At 38.5% G+C, this 19,381-nt stretch overlaps 1 protein-coding gene across 1 annotated transcript in view; it reads right to left on the reverse strand.

Moving 5' to 3' along the window:
• LOC100560702 (janus kinase and microtubule-interacting protein 2) overlaps positions 1 to 19,381 on the reverse strand; it is a 124,388-nt gene that overhangs the window by 17,925 nt on the left and 87,082 nt on the right. Inside the window, exons 5-15 of the mRNA XM_003217438.4 lie at positions 18,754 to 18,852; positions 17,332 to 17,478; positions 16,508 to 16,648; positions 13,683 to 13,739; positions 12,026 to 12,145; positions 9,733 to 9,861; positions 6,320 to 6,403; positions 5,490 to 5,552; positions 4,457 to 4,555; positions 3,546 to 3,644; positions 159 to 212 (exon numbers count right to left, since the gene is read on the reverse strand). Coding sequence (XP_003217486.1) covers positions 159 to 212; positions 3,546 to 3,644; positions 4,457 to 4,555; positions 5,490 to 5,552; positions 6,320 to 6,403; positions 9,733 to 9,861; positions 12,026 to 12,145; positions 13,683 to 13,739; positions 16,508 to 16,648; positions 17,332 to 17,478; positions 18,754 to 18,852 — 1,092 coding nt within the window. The remainder of the gene's footprint in view (positions 1 to 158; positions 213 to 3,545; positions 3,645 to 4,456; positions 4,556 to 5,489; positions 5,553 to 6,319; positions 6,404 to 9,732; positions 9,862 to 12,025; positions 12,146 to 13,682; positions 13,740 to 16,507; positions 16,649 to 17,331; positions 17,479 to 18,753; positions 18,853 to 19,381) is intronic.

Consider the following 19,381-nt stretch of genomic DNA (forward strand, 5'->3'; position numbering starts at 1 on the left):
TTACATGGGAGGACATTATGAACAAAATTGTTTTATCTAGTTCATTCCTGCTGTAAGGTTTGTCCTTAATATCTTTTTCAGGCTTATCTTTGTTAGCCTACATGTTTTCTTTAATATGCTGAACATAATATGTATTGTTTCGCTATCATATCCCTTACCCCATTATCGCCCAAGATGTCCAGCTGCTTTATGAGATCTGGAATGCTAACATCCTATAAAAAAAGATGGCATAAATAAGATTAGATAGTCTAATGACTAGTAATATCAGTTTCAGTTTACATGCTTGGAAAACCACAGTGTATTCACTACAGCTGCCCTGGGAGAGAAAACCCCTAACAACTGATCCCCATTCCCAATAATTAACTGGTAAGGTAAAGATTTCCTGTTGACATTAAGTCTAGTCATGTCTGACTCTGGGGGGTAGTGTTCATTTCCATTTCTAAGCTGAAGAGCCGATGTCCGTAGATGCCTCCTAGGTCATGTGGCCAGCATGACTGCATGGAGCACTGTTACCTTCCTGTCAAAGCAGTACATATTGATCTACTCACATTTGTATGTTTTCGAACTGCTAGGTTGGCAGATGCTAGGGGTTAACAGCAGGAGCTCATGCGTTGCATGGCTTCGAACCACCGACCTTCCAGTCAGCCAGTTCTGCAGCTTAATGGTTTAAACCACTGCGCCACTGTGGCCCCTTTAATTAACTGGTAGATGAGAATAATATAACGATGTGAATATTGTGGGGGCAGTAGAAGGCCAAAAGAGGGTGGGACCAACCACCTGTGCCTGATAGGACAGGGCTACAGCTATAGCATCTCCAAAGGAAGAGTCCTTGTTGCATGAGTAGAGGCAGATTTAGATTTATCCTCAAGTTTTTGATGGCTACTTTTTTTCTAAGTGGAAAAAACATGAACCTTGCAAGGAATATCCCCCATTTTCTTCTCTTTTGTCACTACTCTAATCATCAAACAATACATTTAATAGCCATTTTTTCCTATTTGAGTAACATTCTTTTGTATTTATTGAATGTTCAGCTGAAATCTAAACAGATAGTGGTAAACTGGGTCATGTAGCAGTTTGGGCCAGTGTTCTTACTTCACCACTTCTCCATAAAAGACTCTAGGAATGGATAAGGTTCTACCAGGTGGCTAACAGGATTTCAGCATCTATATATATAAAAGAGTGATGGCATCACGGCAATTCACAAAACAACAAAAGTACAGGCCCCCCAACCTCAAAATTTGACAACACAACCCATCATCCACGCCTCAAGGTTGATACAATAAAAAGAAAAGAAAAATAAAGTCCTAATTAGAGGGAGAGCAATAATTTTTTTTTATCCAATTGCTGCCAGTTTAGAGGGCTAATCTCTGCCCACTTCGTTGCCTAGCAACCAAGGGACAGCCAGGTTTCAGTTAGGGGACAGGCAGATTTAGACCTCACTTAAACTTCTTCCACAGATTATCTAATTTGCACTGGATTATATGGCAGTGTAGACTCAAGGCCCTTCAACACAGCTATATAACCCATTTATAATCTTATATTATCTGCTTTGCACTGGATTATCTTGACTCCACACTGCCATATAATCCACTTCAGTGTGCATTTTATACAGCTGTGAAGAAGGGGCCTCAGATAATCCAGTTCTAAGCAGATAATTTAAGATTATCAATATACAGTAGAGTCTCACCCAACGTAAACAGGCCGGCAGGATAAGTGAATATGTTGGATAATAAGAAGGGATTCAGGAAAAGCCAATTAAACATCAAATTAGGTAATCGTTATACAAATTAAGCACCAAAACATCTTATTATACAACAAATTTGACAGAAAAAGTAGTTCCATGCGCAGTAATGCTATGTAGTATTTACAGTAGAGTCTCACTTATCCAACACTCGCTTATCCAACGTTCTGGATTATCCAACGCATTTTTGTAGTCAATGCTTTCAATATATCATGATATTTTGGTGCTAAATTCATAAATACAGTAATTACTATATAGCATTACTGTGTACTGAACTACTTTTTCTGACAAATTTGTTGTCTAACATGATGTTTTGGTGCTTAATTTGTAAAATCATAACTTAATTTGATGTTTAATAGGGTTATCCTTAATTCCTCATTATCCAACATATTCGCTTATCCAATGTTCTGCCGGCCCGTTTATGTTGGATAAGTGAGACTCTACTGTACTGTATTTACAAATTTACCACTAAAATATCACAATGAATTTAAAACACTGACTACAAAAACATTGATTATGAAAAGGCAGACTGCGTTGGATAATCCAGAACATTGTATAAGCGAATGTTGGATAAGTGAGATACTTCTTTAATATGAAATAATTACTGGGATAGAATAATGCAGAACAATATAATCTCTAAAACCAGGACAGTAAATAAACAGGGGAATTCCACACAGGAAACAATCGGGGCCAGCTAACACCTCCCAACAAAGTATTCCCATCATCAAAGTCTGGCAAATCCTGTTTTCTCAGGGCCACAGACAGTAGAAGCACATAAAATATTGCAAACAATACCACTCTGAAAACAAGGGAATTCCAGACAGGAAACAATCAGGGCCAGCTAACACCTCCCAACAAAAAATTCATTCAGGGAGGAAACAGCCAGGCTTTAAAGCTGCAAGGCCATTACATCCTAATCATTTTTCCTAATTGCAGCATTCATACTTGCCTCCAACAAACAAAAAAAACCAATCAGAAATATTGTATATTCACAACCTTTAGGAAATAATATCCCCTGATGGCGCAGCGTGTTAAAGCACTGAGCTGCTGAACTTCTGGACCGAAAGGCCACAGGTTTGAATTGGGGGAGCGGAGAGAGCCCCCACTGTTAGCCCCAGCTTCTGCCAACCCAGAAGTTCGAAAACATGCAAATGTGAGTGCATCAATAGGTACTGCTCCGGCGGGAAGGTAACGCCGCTCCATGTAGTCATCCCACATGACCTTGGAGGAGTCTACGGACAACGCCGGCTCTTCGGCTTAGAAATGGAGATGAGCACCAACCCCCAGAGTCAGACGCGACTGGACTTAATGTCTGGGGAAAACCTTTACCCTTTACCTTAACTACCACCAATTCCTCAATACTTTATTTCCCATACCACCATACTTCGCCACAGCAACGCGTGGCCAGGCACAGCTAGTTGTATTATATAAATCTGATTCTACAGATGCCAGGGAAACAAGAGCGTTCCAAACCTGAAATCATATTCTATGGACAAAATCTTAATCTGGTGAACAATGAACTTTGGGAACAATATGACTGGGACCACACCTTATGTTCTTCTTCCCAAAATCCATGCATTGTATACTCCTGAACATATACACTTATGTGTAGGCTCCCATACTCATGATACACATGTCCTAAGAAACTGAGAAGCAGACAGGATTCTGGATGTGTGTAGGACAGACACCAGCACATGATGTGGTCCAAATTCCTTTCCTCTCTATCCATTTGTCTATAGATGAAAAACCTAATACTTGAAAGGACAGATAACACTGTTTTTCTAACTACTCCATTCTAACATACCTTCACACCTTCTTTCATGCAGTAGATCTGTAGAGCACTTACACCATCAGAGAATGGGTGGATTTGCAGATTAAAGGGTGGAGACCTTCTTTCTCTTTCCTTGAAATAAAACATAATTATTTAAGAAATAAAAAAGTAAGTTACATTGTCTGTTGAATAGAGAATAACTGCTATCTCCCATTTTTCTTTACATGCACCGTTCAAGCAATTTGTTCCTTTTTCTTTTAAAGTGTAACAAGCTGAAAAGATGGCTGGATGGCAGAGCTGCTTTGCAATAGTGATACCAAACCCTAAAGCTAGCAAAGTAATTTGTTGCACTTTTCTCTTTAATAGATAACAGCTTAATCTGACTGTTACTCCCATAACCAGTTGCTCCACTGGAATGATGTGTCTTACCTCCACTGTGTCTTCACCATCACCCTTGCTCCTAGCTGGCCACAGAGCTACATGACTGTTGTTTCTGACTGTTGCAGGTGCTTCTGTTGACATCAGAATGGGGTTCCCACATGACTACCATGAAGGAGGGGGGCAATCTTTGCATGAAGCTCCATGGTCAGTTAGGAGTGGCAGTGACACAACCATGATCCATCCACTTTCCCTCTGCTGATGAGCACAGGAAAAAGATGACCTGGACAGCAGATCAGGCCAAATTATACAAGATCAAGTTGTCAAAACTGCCCCCAGGATACGCTGGAGTTCCCAGCAAATTCCACAGTATCACCCAATTTTGCCTGATGCTGCACAAAGCCAATTTAAACCACCATCACCCTGCATCCAAAAAAACACCAGGATTTAGTGGGTTCCTCTGCTTGAGAGTAACCACTAGAATTTGTCTGGAAATATCAAATATGAACAATGCATCTGTTCTCCTCCCCTGCCGTCATTTTTGGTTCTATTGTAGATATCCTTACTTCAAGCTCTAGATTTCGAAACTCCAAGAGCTCATTCTGATCTCTGGCATCCTGCAACTCCTGTTGCAATCGATTGTTATCTGCTTCCAGTTTTTCTATCTAGAAAGAAAATGTAAATGTATAATTTCTGGAAGAGGCTTCAAAATTATACGTTGGGTAATCCATTACCATCAATTTCTCCTCTCTTTATTGCAACGAACACCCCCTGCCTTAAAAAAAGATATCTGTTTTGTCTCTGTCAGAAGGCTATTAAAAGATATAAGAATTCCTGTGCCTTTAAAATGTGCTATAAGCATAACTTGCCTTTAAAATGGAAGGAAAAATAACAGAAGCAATCTGGCATATACAACAAGATTCAGATGTATTGATTTGGGACCAGAGAGGAAAATATCTTTGAAGACTTTTATATGATTACTGCATGTTTTTTTAAGAAATGATATTACAATATTTATTGCATGCATGAAGTACATTTATAAGGCTCAGATTTTGAGCAGAACTGGAATTCTTTAACTGCTTTGAAAGGATCATTCCACCAAATTGTAAAAAAAAAATGCTGACAGAGAACACTCTGGGAGTCTGATAATGCAGTAAGAATCTTGTATTAGTTTAATTTCAATTTCAATTTAATTTGAACATCTTTCATATATTTTTGTTTTCTTGAATTTTGGAATTAATTGTTTGGACCAAGAATTAATACATAGAATTCTTAATCATAGTTAGAACAAATCTATTCAAATAAATGGGGCAAGTTATGACAACATTCCTATTGATTCCAATGGCTTCCTCTGAGCATGACTGAGTTTCAGAGTAACTCAGTGTGTATTATTTTCTCCACACAGGAATTTCTGTAAGATTGATAACACTACAGCTTGGGCACATCTATGGTTTGGACCATTTCTGAATTTCTAAAGAAACAATTGGCTTCTAATCATGCAGTTAGAATTTGGAATATATTAATATATAGTACTTAGAGTTCTACGCCTCAAATTCTAAACATTGATGTAGATTTGGCACACTGATGTTTTGTACTTACCTTATCCAAAAGTTCCTGATTCCTTTTAATAAAAAGTTGCTTATCTTCTACCCAGTGAGAGTCCTGTTTGATAAAATGCGTACATTTACAAAAATTCCATACATACATACATACATACATACATACATACGTGTAACAAAATAGGCAGACATTTATTCATCACATATGGTGGCATATACATAGTTTTGGTATGGGATAAGAGGATCAAAAATAAAATAAAACCAGTCTTTACTGGGCTGGGATTTAAAGCAACAGAAAATGGTGATCATGACAGTGATTTAAGGCACCAGGGACTAAGAAAATAAAAATAGACTATTTCTGTAGTGTTGATACAACTTTGGTTGTGCATATTCACTACCAGATTAATCCTCAATTGTGTAAAGATGTAAGAAATAGAATATCCAAAGTAGGGGCATTTCAGTAGAAGGACATGTATACCCACTTTTTGAATACATTTGGATGTATATTATAATTCACTATAGCTTACCTTTCAAACATGAAGAAAACACTTTTCCTACACAACCAAACATATTGCTAGCAACTGCTTATGCAAGCTAATAAGTATTGGGCTCGGGCTGTGGCGCAGGCTGGAGAACAGCTGCAATCAATCACTGCAATGAATCACTCTGACCAGGAGGTCATGAGTTCGAGGCCCGCTCGGAGCCTATGTTTGTTTGTCTTTGTTCTGTGTTAAAAGGCATTGAATGTTTGCCTATATGTGTAATGTGATCCACCCTGAGTCCCCTTCGGGGTGAGAAGGGTGGAATATAAATACTGTAAATAAATAATTAAATAAATAAATATTGTTTATTAGCATGAAGAACATCTACCTGTCCTTTCTGGGCCAGGGTTTTTTCCAGGTCTTCTATTTTAGCTCTGTATCGCTGGACTTCAGCTTGCAACTGCTCTTGTGCCTGTTAAAAATAACAGCCATACGTTAATTAAATACATTTACAGTACATATTAGAGTGCTTGAATTTCATGTTATTGTAGGTAAAAACCAGACAAAATTAAGTAAGTGATGTGCTGAAATGCTGTTGGTTTCATTCAGATGTGTACATTCAATTCCCCTTTGGTATATTTGTGCTTAATTCTCTGTTTAATTTGCATTGGTTTTTCTTGGATTTGTGATCCTGATTAAGAGCAGGATAGAAATTATATGGAAGCAAGCAAGCAAGCAACAAGCAAGCCATGGGGTGAGTGAGGGAGAGATTTCTCTACATTCCTATCTGCATTATACTTAATGAGTTTGAAAACCAGTTTTGAACTGCAAATGCTGCTTTTCCAGGCAGATTCAACACAGACAGTTGGCAACACATTTATGTAGGATAATGAGCTTTGAAGTTATTATGATGACCAGATTACTACATTTTTATACTGCAGTGTTGAGCTAGGGCTTATATCAACAAGTAGGAGCATAAAAGAATCTGCTTACATGACAGTGACCTTCATATGTAAGCCAACAAAAAGCTGCTGAGTCTACCCAAGAGGTTATTTTGGAAATAGAGGAGCTAGTAAAATGAGTATATAAAAATGCTGCCAACCCCAATACTCTTAGTACCCAAGTACATGATTCTAGTACAGTTACTTGCTTGGTGTACATTTCTGTTAACAATACCTAGCCTCTTATCATGTTTTTGAACATTTGAAGTGGTTCACATGCATTTTAATTTTACCTGGGATTTTTTTTTACATTTGAAATCTCCTATGGATCCTCTCGTCACTCAAGGTAAAGAAGCTAGATACTTAAGCAAAGACCTTTTCTGAAATAGGCATCTATATTAATTATTAATATATATTTGGGAATGCATATAGATACCCAAAGGGCAGCTAAAGATTATTATTATTATTGACACAACGACGTTGTATGACACAGCAAACAAGATAGATATGCTGGGTTTCGTTTCACAAAATCACAAGTCGAACACTTCCCAAGTGTCTAGGACTGTGTGATGTATTTTCGGATGATGCATGCAGATCCCAGCAGGGTGGCTTTTTGCAGTTGGCAGATCGTGATTTTGTCAATGTCTATTGTTTCCAAATGCCGGCTGAGATCTTTCGGCATGGCACCCAGTGTGCCCATCACCACCGGGACCACCTGCACTGGTTTCTGCCAGAGTCTTTGCAGTTCAATCTTGAGGTCCTGATAGCGGCTGAGTTTTTCCTGTTGTTTTTCGTCAATGCGACTGTCACCTGGGATGGCAACATCAATGATCCAAACCTTGTTCTTTTCCACAACTGTGATGTCTGGTGTATTGTGTTCCAGAACTTATTATTATTATTATTATTATTATTATTATTATTATTATTATTATTGACAGTATTTATATTCCGCCCTTCTCACCCCGAAGGGGACTCAGGGCGGATCACATTACACATATAAGGCAAACATTCAATGCCTTAACATACAACAAAGACAAGACAAACACGGGGCTCCGAGCTGGCCTCAAACTCATGACCCCTTGGTCAGAGTGATTTGTTGCACTGGCTGCAGCTGGTTGCTCAACAGCCTGCGCGACAGCCTGGGCCCAAGATGATATTGTGCTTGTTTTGGTACACGTAGGATGCATGTGTTAGCCTGCAGGTGTGTGTGTGTGTGTGTGTGTGCATGACAGGGGGGGGGGGTTTGACCCCAACAAGCAGTTGCTAATCCCTGGTGTAATGCATGGCAATATGATGGGGAATAAGGAGTGTGAACTCTATGGCCTTCCAGATGTTGGCCTGCAGTCCCCACCAGCTCTTCCAAGCACAGCCAATGGGAGCTGCAGTTTATTAACATCTGCAGGATCAGGCAATTCTTGTGCCTGCTCTAGACTATGCCCCTAGATTTCTGTATGAAGTCCCACTGTTAGGCACAAAGAAGCTTCTTTTTGACATTATGAGAATACACAAGAATACATTTAATTCCACTAAGTTCCTGCTTCTTGGCAGGGGGTTGGACTGGATGGCCCATGAGGTCTCTTCCAACTCTACTATTCTATGATTCTATGATTCTAAGTTGCTATTGTTGTTCCCAATGTGGGATTTTCTGTCCCAGGCCCAAAATCTATTTGGCTAGATTTGCATACTAAGCACTTTTGTTTGTTGTCCCTTGAACAAAAAAGTCTTAAGCAAACTCTTTTTCCTGTATGAAACTCACTGTCTCAAATTCAGTGAAGCAAAGAAGATTTTCTCTCTGTGTGTTTATATCTATATTGATATTTTTGGAGGCTTGTAATATAGGTGCTATTCATCACCAGAAGGGATTGTCATTGGGAACCTGACTGGTTTGCAAAATCTATTATTCAGGTGATTTAGAAATAGAACATTATCATATTGCTCACAGAGGCATAAATGTGTTAGAATTTGTTAAGCATAGGCAAGAACCCTATTCAGCTCAGCCTCCCATTCTTAGTAGTGGGATGGTGGAGATATGTTTTCTCTGTCGCAAATACCTCCATAAAATACCAATATACTGACTTTTGCCTTGTTAGCTTTGTGATAATCTTCACATCTCTTTTGAAGTGCTGGCCCTGATCAAACTTTTTATTCTATCTGATCTAATTTTGATCTACTTGGTCACTTGCTAATTGTATGTGCAGTGTGTATCATGACCAGGTCTCTCACTCCGGGAGATGAGCCTGGAGGTGAGAGAAAGAACTGCCCACAGCCAGGCCTAGGTGATATCCCTGGTACCCCAGAAGTGACATGGCAGCAAAAGTTCATTGTCAGCTCCTCTCCCATCAAAAGAGATTATGCTAGCTTCCTCTGACTCTGAGGAGTCCACTGAAGGGGCTCCTGCAAAACCATTGCCTCCTCTATTTAATTTATTCACTGATTTAGGTTGTTTCACTGAGCTGCAATTACTTTCCATATACCAAGGGCTAAAGCAACATTTAAACATCTTCTATGAATCTCCAGCCACTTAAGCAACCCATGGAGCTGTCCAACGTGCTACCTAAAGCCTGAATCCTTAGCTTACCAGAGCCTAGACTGAGTAGCCTTGCCCTGCTTTGCTAGACTCTTCCCCCACTTTACCAAAACCAGAACCTTTGCCTTGAAACCCCTCTTGGAGCTATGCTCTCTATGTTGCTAAGGCCATTAGAACAGAAAGGTGTCATGTATAGTTTGGAGTCATGTACGTTGATAGCATTCTGTGAACTACAATAAAAAGCTATGAGTTTCTTTTTTACATTTCTCCTCATGTTATTTTAGTCTAAAATGTGTTTGCATTACAATTGTCTTGATCCTGGCATGTACAAACCTTTGCTTCTCGTTCTGCATCAATGATGCCTCCTGTTTGCTCTTGCAATAACGCATAAGCCCTTTGCAGGGCCTGATACTCCTTTGTCAGTTGTCGAAATCGTAACTCTGATTCTTCAGCCGCTAAACTCTACAGGAGACAGAAGAAAGAACTCAGATGAGTATCAGATGTAGGAATGTGATAAAAATGTGAACTACATAAGAGTGGCTTAAGGTTCTATATACACTGGGACAAGCCACCAAATACCTTTAAAAATTGAGAAATACCAGAATTAAGTATTATAGGCAAGCTAGAAATATGTATTTGAATCATGTGACAGGTTTTCTTAAAAATAGTGGCTGAAAGATGAGGGCATTCTGTTTCTGAACTACAGACCAGGGAGAGTTTAATTCATTCCTCAAGATATTTCTCAGAGCTTGGGGAAATTACTTTATTCAGTGTCAGCTCATAAAATCCACATTTTTGTAGTTTCAGAATTTACACTTCCAAGTGCTGCGATTTACTGGCTGAACACTGCTCCCCCACTAGCTGCTATTTCTCCAAAATGCGCTATTTGCTGTTAGTCACTCTGTAAGCAATGACCAACTAGAGTAAGTTTTAGTAGGAGGATGATGCTTGGGGAAAGTGTTCAGCTTTGATACCTTATGAAATCTAATCCAATACTTCTACTTTTAAAACAATCAGAAGGTGAACACAGGGATTCTGATATGTGATTAAAGCTTCATGCTTTCTAAATAAGGACATTTCAGGTTAATATATATAAATAAAAATGTAATGTCCGTCAGTGAGGGACTTCATATCTCCCAAACTACTCCACTGAATGCTATGAAATTTGGATATAACATAGTATTCAAACTGCCATGTGTTTGAAGCCTACTCTCACAAACCTGACACACCTGAGAAAGGTAAAATCAAACAACAAAGCAACAGCCAATCAGTCTCCTTCTCCCTAAGCTACCATCCTAATAGATGGTTCCTCCCCTTAGCAATCGCCAAGCACTCCCCTCTTCCCTTAGTAACTGTCCTCCCCTTAGCAATGGCCAAGCACTCCCCCCTCCCCTTAGCAATACTTAGCAAAAGTAACAGCCAAGTAGTCTCCACTCTTTAGCAACTGGTGTGGGCGGGGCTGCAAGGGAAGGCTAGGCCCACCTCCTCACCATTCACGAGAAGTTACACGAGGCCAAGGCTCTGAGGCCTAGCCACTGAAAGGGTTTCAGGAGCAACTTCAGAATTGTGGTGTGGCACAATTGATCATCAGGAACGATGTTACCCAGGGGATACCCGGATGTTTTACCATCTTGTGGGATGCTTCTCTTTATATATCTGTGGAAGGTCCAGGGTGGGAGAAATAACTCTGTTATGCTACAGGCAAGTACGAATGTTCCAATTGGTGAACTTTATTAGCAATACATAGCCTTGCTGCTTCAATCCTTGGCTACTTCCTGCCTGGGGGAATCCTTTGTTGGGAGGTGTTAGCTGGCCCTGATTGTTTCATGTCTGGTATTCCACTGTTTTTGAGTGGTGTTCTTTATTTACAGCAAGAAATACAGCAATTGGACAACTTGATCAGCATTGAATAGACTTGCCACTTCTGGTGTGAGAGAACTGGCTGTCAGCAAGGATGTTGCCCAGGGGACACCCACATGTTTTACCATCTTGTGGGAGGCTTCTATTTGTATATCTGTGGAAGATCCAGGGTGGGAGAAAGAACTCTTTCCTGAGTTTTTTTTTTTTCATTGATCCAGACTGGGCCACAGCAATGCATGGCCAGGTACAGCTAGCAGATAATAAGGAGGCACTTAAAATTATTTAAAATGCCAGGGACATTCTTTCTTACAGTCAAAGTGGTAAATAATTGCAAATAGGTAGCTGATAAGGACAATACTTAGAATTTGTTAAAGTTCGTTTTTGAACTATAAATATCAGTCTGACCACTGGCACAATAACATTACCAAACTCTTATAGAAATACATCAAATTCTGTAGTCACTTATATGGCTGTAACAATTTTTAACAGAATACATGAAAAATTCACTTATCTATTCATTTACAGTTCTGATTTTTTTAAAGGGACATGGGATTTTCCGTCTCACGAAGTTTCTTGTTTTTATGCAACTTTTAAAGACTATATGTCTTGTAGAATATATTAGTGTTATGTTTCAGGCATTTTAGTTTGACATTTCTTTTAAAAATTTCAGCTCAGTAATGGAAGGAAATCCTTTAGGAACCATTTCCTGCACTCCAGTCCTCACTGCCAGCAAATTAAGCTTTATGAGAGAATGAAAGGACCGTACTTCATCTAGGTCTTCATCTGGTGTTGCTGGTGTGCGATCTGTTCTGAATGAAGCCATGGATGAAGTTTCAGAGTCCATGGAATCATCATCACCCCCATAAACTGTGTCCAATATGTGCCTCTGAATAAAGAAGAATGAAAAATAAGATTCTCCCACCAATATTAAGTTTCACAACCATGCCTACTCATAACAATATATCTTAGAACACAATAGTTGCTGCTTCAACTGTATTTCATGTGCCACTGAGCTATACCATCAATAGGCAACAATGGCAGTATGGTGTGCTGAGGTTCACATAGTTCAGAGTGTGGTGAATCCTCTTTGGATATAGATATACAACTGGATTTGTACCATATCGCTTCTTAGCAGATATAGTTTCATGATCTGCTGTAGCCCATGAGAGAAATCCCACTAAAGTCACTGCACAAGATCAAGATCAAAATAATAAACTTTGTTTCCTACCAAAGTTTATTTTTTGCTGTATTATTTATAGAGTCCTATTAGTGTACACAGAACCTGACTGGTGTGAACTTTAGTTTGGTGACTTCCATGTCAGGGAGGTGGTGAATTTGCCTTGAATTTTATCCTGAACTTTAAAGTAGCTATCCACAGTTCAAAGTTCTGTCCCCACAACAGGTTCAGCACCTTGAATAACCCCTTTAAAGAGTCTATAAAAACACAAGACAGCTTCTCTAGCCCACTGACCTGGAAGTTACCACTTGCCACATCTTTAAATGTTAAGGAACCTGCCCCCCAGATCTCACAAACTAAACATTTGAGAGAATTATCAAACTAGGAGGGGGCTATGCACAAATCTAAATGAGGAAAATACATGCAAGTGGTTCTGTTACATACAGTGCAACCTTGGGATCCACAATGGTTCAGTTCCAATAGCCCAACCCCTCCCTCCCTCCACACATACACAAAAATTGATGATTGTGACTCATATTATTCAATGGTGGCAATGTGCACACGAATAATTCAGTTAGACCTCAAAAGCTTTAGTGAGGTGTCCTATTCAAATAGTTTTGTACTAAATCTATTAGTTCCAAATAGACATACTGAATGAATGGGACATGTGAAACCAACACTTAAACATGGCTCATTAATTCAGTGGTGTTACCTTAGTGGAAACTAACAACTGAATTTGGTTGTCTTAATGTCCTCAAACTTTGCAATTTAATTTAAAACATCAAAGAAAAACAATGACATGAGTCATGCCCCCAAGAGCTGCTTAATCAGCAGACTTGGATAGCAAGTACTGATTTCAGCACTTAAAACTTGCCAAATGAAGTGAGTCATACAGACAGACAGATCAATGAGAATTTTAGGAACACTAGTTATTACTATGCTTGACATCGCAAAAATGGAAAACATATGGGGTGCACTTGGTCAGCTATGAAAAAGAGTTTTGAAGTTCTCATCTCCATCAATCAGAGCTCCAAAACTGTACTAAGTTTGGCAAGCAGAGCAGTAGATTCAGAAGACATTGCATTTTATTTTCTTTCTCTTGGCTCCACATATCCACAGCTGGCGGCGGCACATCCTAGGCTGAGAATAGGGTGAACTGACATGTACTACATCAAGTTACATAAATGATTCTCCCAGCCATTTGTGTACTTTATGAAATTACAGAATCATAGAGTTCTTCATTTACCTTAATTGGCTTTGAACTTCTTTTATGCTTCCTCCGCCGAATAAGCTTCTCTCTGTCCTACAATACAAGAACAAGATCAAAGTAGAAGCTAAGGCATTAATTGTCAAAGGTCAGCACTGATCAGTAATGGGGAACCTCTGCCCTTGGGGCTCAACCCCGCCCCTCTGGACCTCTGAGGCTACCTAGGTGGCCCCTCATAATACCATAAATTCTCCCTCTCTCCATTACTAATCCCAAGGCTTTGTTCCCACCACTTAAGCTAAACTATATTATTATTCTTAGTCCCAATCTTTGGCCCCCTAATTGTGGGAATGCAGTCTTCAAGAATACATCTGGAGCCAAATAGTGGCTCTTGACTGGCATGCATTCTCCACTCTACCCACATTCTAAATTTCAGCAAAATAAAGAATATCTAGATTATATTGTTGGGAATGGTTCTGCTTGTGAGCTACATTTGACCAGCGCAGTACAGCCCCTACATCACCTGGCTTCCCATTATGGAATCAGCCAAAAATGGGAAATCCTACACCCAGAAGCGTTTAGGGGACCATGAGTGGGCATTTTAAGGAGAAGATGTGGCTTTCAGAAGTCAAGGAAGGTAAAATAGTTGTGCCTTCCTCCCAAGAACCTCTGTGGCTGCCCATTTCTCTTCTAGATCAAGAAGAAAACAAGCTAACTTGACTGGGTCTAATTTTACAGAGTCGGGTTTGTGAGTTAATTTGCCTGGAAGACCTATTTTTGGCTTCAGGATGGGATAAGGTTTCACCCCCTCACCCACAGTGAGATGGGTTGGGAGTGGAGGGGGAAAAAACTTGAAGGAAGAGAGAAAGAGAAAAGGTTCTTGCCTGGCATATCAATCCCAACTATGTTTGTTTTCTGAATCCTTCCTCCATCCTATTCCACTCTTGATAATAGAATGGTGCTATCTTGCAGGAGAAACAGAAGTGAGGGATATTTGGTCCCTAGTAATTTTTGGACTGCCACAGCCAATATTCCAAACTCCTACTGTCAAAGCCAGGGCTAATGAAAGCTGCAGTGCAATAATATAATGACAAGCACATATTGCTCATAGCTGTTAAAGATGAGGGATGGGCAGATCCAGGGGAAGGAAGGCAAGAGATGAGGAGCTGAACCAGAGAATCTCTGTGCATCTCATGGTCTTTAAATGATGAATAAAGGTGAAAAATAATGTGGAAGTGTATTCCTTTAATTAGTTTTTTAAAATAAATTTTATTTGATACATCCTGACAATTAACAAACTTTTGCCATACAGGACTTATTTCAGTATACATTATTCCAGTAAATATTCCTTAAATGACAGTTTAATCGTTCCATAGATATGTATCACACCCCCCCCCCCCCCCCGCCCCTGGAACAGCAATTCTAAATATTGTCATTGCATCAGTTTAACCGTGTGGAAAGCCTGGTTCAAGGTGCTGCATCTGTCGTCTCCATCTAGTTTGTCAATTAGCATGGACCATTTCCTGAACCAGTCTTGTTCTCTTTGGCTATTTGTATATTAGTTTTTTCTATGATTGATGAAGTCATTAATTATATATTCTGATATATAAGCCCACCAAGTTTCTAAATCCCATTTTCTATTATCTCTCCATCCTTGGGCTATCATGGCTTGTATTACGGCTGTCATATATTTTAGGATCTCTATCCAATCTTCCTTTGCCTTTATTGTGAGGGACATAAATCTGGCTTTATCCCTATTATTTCTTCCATTACTTTTCTTATTTTACTATAATAGTTTTGAATTTTTCTACAGTCCCACACATATGGGAGAATGAACCTATTCCCCCACAGTTGTGCCAACACATGTTTGAAGCATTTCCCATTATGTGTGCTAATTGGAGGGGTGTTCTGTACCATTTAGAGATGATTTTCCTTTGGGTTTCTTTGATCTTTATATTTTTAATTTTATGAATATTGTCAATCCAAGTCCCGATTAATTTCTCAGTAAATTTTTCTCTTGTTTCCAATTCTCTATAACGGTTATTTTAGTTCCTCATACAATAGCCCAGTCATTCCTTTATCTATTTCTACTTTCCTTTTAATTATCCTATCTAGTGGGGTTTCTGATGCTTCTCTTCTTTTCATGGCCTGAGCTTTACTGGACAGGCCTAGTCATGCTGTCCAGTTCCCTTGACCACATTTCTCTTTTATTTTATCCCACTTTATTATTTCTTCATTGGGATTCATGAGGTCCCCTATCCTTTTGATAAAATTTTCCTTCAGTGCCCTAATTAGATTCCTGAATGTCTTGTCCTTATTTTCCAATATTTCTAATGGAAAAGGGTCAGTTTTATTTATTTGTAATTTAATTTGCCATTTTTTCCAGATTAACAACATTGATAAGCAGGGGCCTACTTTTACGTTCTTTAAGTCTTTTCTGTCTATTCTCTCTCCCATAGACGTTCCCCTTTGCCAACTATTTGCTTCCTTTTCTATTTGCACCCATTTTTGACCCTTCCAATTCAAATTCTAATAACCTTGCTAACTGACTTGACTCATAGTATGTTCCCAAAGAGGGAGCCCCCCCCCAGCCACCATTTCTTATTTACTATAATATAGGAAGTTGGCAATTCTGTTTTTGTTTCCTCCCACTATCCATTTTCTGATAGAGTTATCCCACTTCTTCAGCAAATTGTTAGGAATATTCACAGGGAGGGTTTGGAACAAAAATAAGTGTGGGCAAAATCTTCATCTTGTAAATTTGTAACCTTTAATTAGTTTTTAAACTTGGGTGTTTTTTTTAAATGAAAAAGACTTTTATGATATATTTATTTACATTTGATTTCTTTGGGATTACAACTTACCCGTGTCAGCTCATCAATTATATTCTGTTGTTCTATAACCTGAAGCTTCAAAAATTCAGTTTCTTGTTCTTCATTTGCTTGGTCCAGGTCATTAAGAGATTTTAATTTCTTAAGAGGAGGATGTGATGTCATTTTTTCTTTCTGTGCAAAAAATGAAATAATAACATTATTACATCTACTCTTGTTAAAAATAGATTTTTGGCAACATTTTTCCACTTTTATTCTGCCCCTGATTATAGTGGCTATTTTAATTATTTCTGTTTATGTTTGCCTCCTGCCTTAATTGTCAAATCATTATGGGCACAAGAGAGGTAACCAGCATGTTCTTAGTGGATGGATGCATAAATTATATTTTGCTATAGTGCTGAAAGAATCGATATACATCTCTGTTGAGAATGATAATAAATGTAACAAGTGCAATAGATTAATGCCAGACATTACATTTTTAAGTTTGGATTTTTGAAGTGAGCCATACTGGGTTCAAGACATAAAAGACTGGGGAAGTGTGTCCAGGACTGTAGCCTTAGATGTATATTAATGTGAACACACTAGGAAGCTCACAAGGCAAACTGTTGGGTGTGCAAAATGGCAGAATATGATTCTTTCCATCTACAGTAAAAAATTAGCCTTAATTTGACTATGTTTGTACTACCGATAACATCTCTGTTTCTTTTATAACTTCAAATTCAGTTTTGAAATAGGAGAAAAGAGTTAACAAAACTATGTGGTTAAAATCCAGTAATACAATGGAAGAAATCTCATGAAAAAACCCTTCTTTGCACTGCTATGTGTGTGCAGAAGTGTTCTACATAAGTAAAACAAACCATTTCGAGGTTTTCCTTTGCTATTGCTTTGAGTTTCTCCTCCATACGCTGCAAGGACTGCATGAGTTCATCATTTCTCTTGGAGATGCACTTATTTCTTTCCAGGAGAGGTTTGCATTGCTTTTCAGCTTCCCGAACACGTTTCAACTGCAACAACAAGAACAATTCATAATCAATGTGTGGTATATCTCTCTACTTTCCTCAACACTGTAATTTCCCATGTTGGTGCTTATTGTTTGAGGAAATTCTAGTATTATTTGGAAAGCTGATAGCAACAGTGTATTTGCTATAGTTTTTATCTAACTGCAGCCAGGCATTTGTGCTTGCTTTTGGATGCACGGTGGTGCCTGAGTTTGGAAGACTGAAGTTGTTTTGTAAAGGGTTTTACTGTTTATGCTATATATCACTTTTCCCATCTTGTACTCTCCAGATATGTTCGGCTTCAACCACCATCAATCCCTAATTGTTGTGTAGAAATTATAGGAATTATAATGGCCAACTCTCATCATATCCAGGAAGCTATTTTCTGGAGAACACCAATTTGGGGGAAGACAAGTCTATATGATCAAGTCAGTTTTGCTTCTGCTCTACAGGTTCTTTAAGTTTCAAATAGATTCAAAACAAATGAAAACATTCTTTGATTAGAGGCAAGAATGGAGCGAAAGAAATATAGATGAAATATAGAAATAAAGATGGCATGGAATGTCTTTCTCAAGCTATTTCCAGTTCTCTCATAAACAGATGAAAAGGCTGTAAAAAAATTCCAAGCAAGAAACATAACATGTCCCACACCTCAATCCATGGAGAGAGATGGGAAATAATAATAATAATAATAATAATAATAATAATAATAATAATAATTATTATTATTATTATTATTATTATTATTATTATTATTATTATTATTATTATTCAGCCTGAAGCTAGCATGTCGCTTTTGGTAAGAAGTGATTTGTTCCTCCAAGAAGCACTAGAGCTCTCTGCCTGAGATTCCAAATGCTGTTTCCTAAACAGCTAATCCCAGGAATTTATAGGATAGGCCAATGGCAAATTAGATAAAATTTTCTAGCAGTTAAACAAATTTTAAAAATGGAATTAGCATTAGATTGGTTTAGGCAGATATCATCTCTTGAATGTAGCAAGGCAATACCTTGTTACTTTCAAGTAAGAAAGATAGGCTTCATTTTCTCTGGATTTTAAATGTGGCAGTTTAAGAACATGGACAAAAGAGAATCTACCACCAGTATTATATATTTTATGTTTTCACTCTCTTGTATTCTGCCTGGGAAGTTTTACTGAGAGGTAGCATAAACATAATTTAAATACACAACTTAAAGTAAAACAGCCAGATTCTGTCTTAAGTCCTTTTGTGTTTTGCAACAGCTTCTCTAACCCAATTGCAAGACAGCTAATTTTACTCACCAACTCATTCCGTTCATCAACAAGTAGTGTGTTCCTGTCTTCAAGCTTCCGTATTGTGGCATTGAGCTCAGCCATCCTCTTCTGGTTTCTGCGTAGGTCCTGCAAATAAATGTTTCAAATCGACAGAAGAAAAGCATTACTTTTTACAATTGAAGTGTTAGATGTAAACTACTGTACTTGCCAATGCACACATAATTTTCATCCCTTTGCTCTCCAGATGTCGGTGTTGGATATCTTTTCAATAAAGAATTTGGAAAAATGTTACTGTTTTGGACTACAACTCCCAGAACCTTCCATCTATCTGGGCCATAAGCATGTTAATAGCCAGGCTAGCTGGGAGACTCTGGGAGTTGGCAACTCTTCAGGTTCTTTATTTGTAGCTGTTATAGCCATGGTAGTTGAGCCACGTGTCTATGGGTTTATCTCTGGAGATGACTGTAAAGTTCAAAGAGGCACAACAATTTGAGCAAGGTCAATAACAGATCCCTAATTGAAATCATTATTAGTCTGATCCTGGCTTAGTGGTTTTTTTACATCAACAATTTCCATGTTGGTCAAGCCTGAGATATTTTCACCCAGAGTGAAGGACAAAATACTACCTCCTTACTTTTCACATACAGAATCTGAC

The sequence above is a fragment of the Anolis carolinensis genome, chromosome 2, assembly GCF_035594765.1.
Source record: "Anolis carolinensis isolate JA03-04 chromosome 2, rAnoCar3.1.pri, whole genome shotgun sequence".
NCBI classification, from domain to species: domain Eukaryota; kingdom Metazoa; phylum Chordata; class Lepidosauria; order Squamata; family Dactyloidae; genus Anolis; species Anolis carolinensis.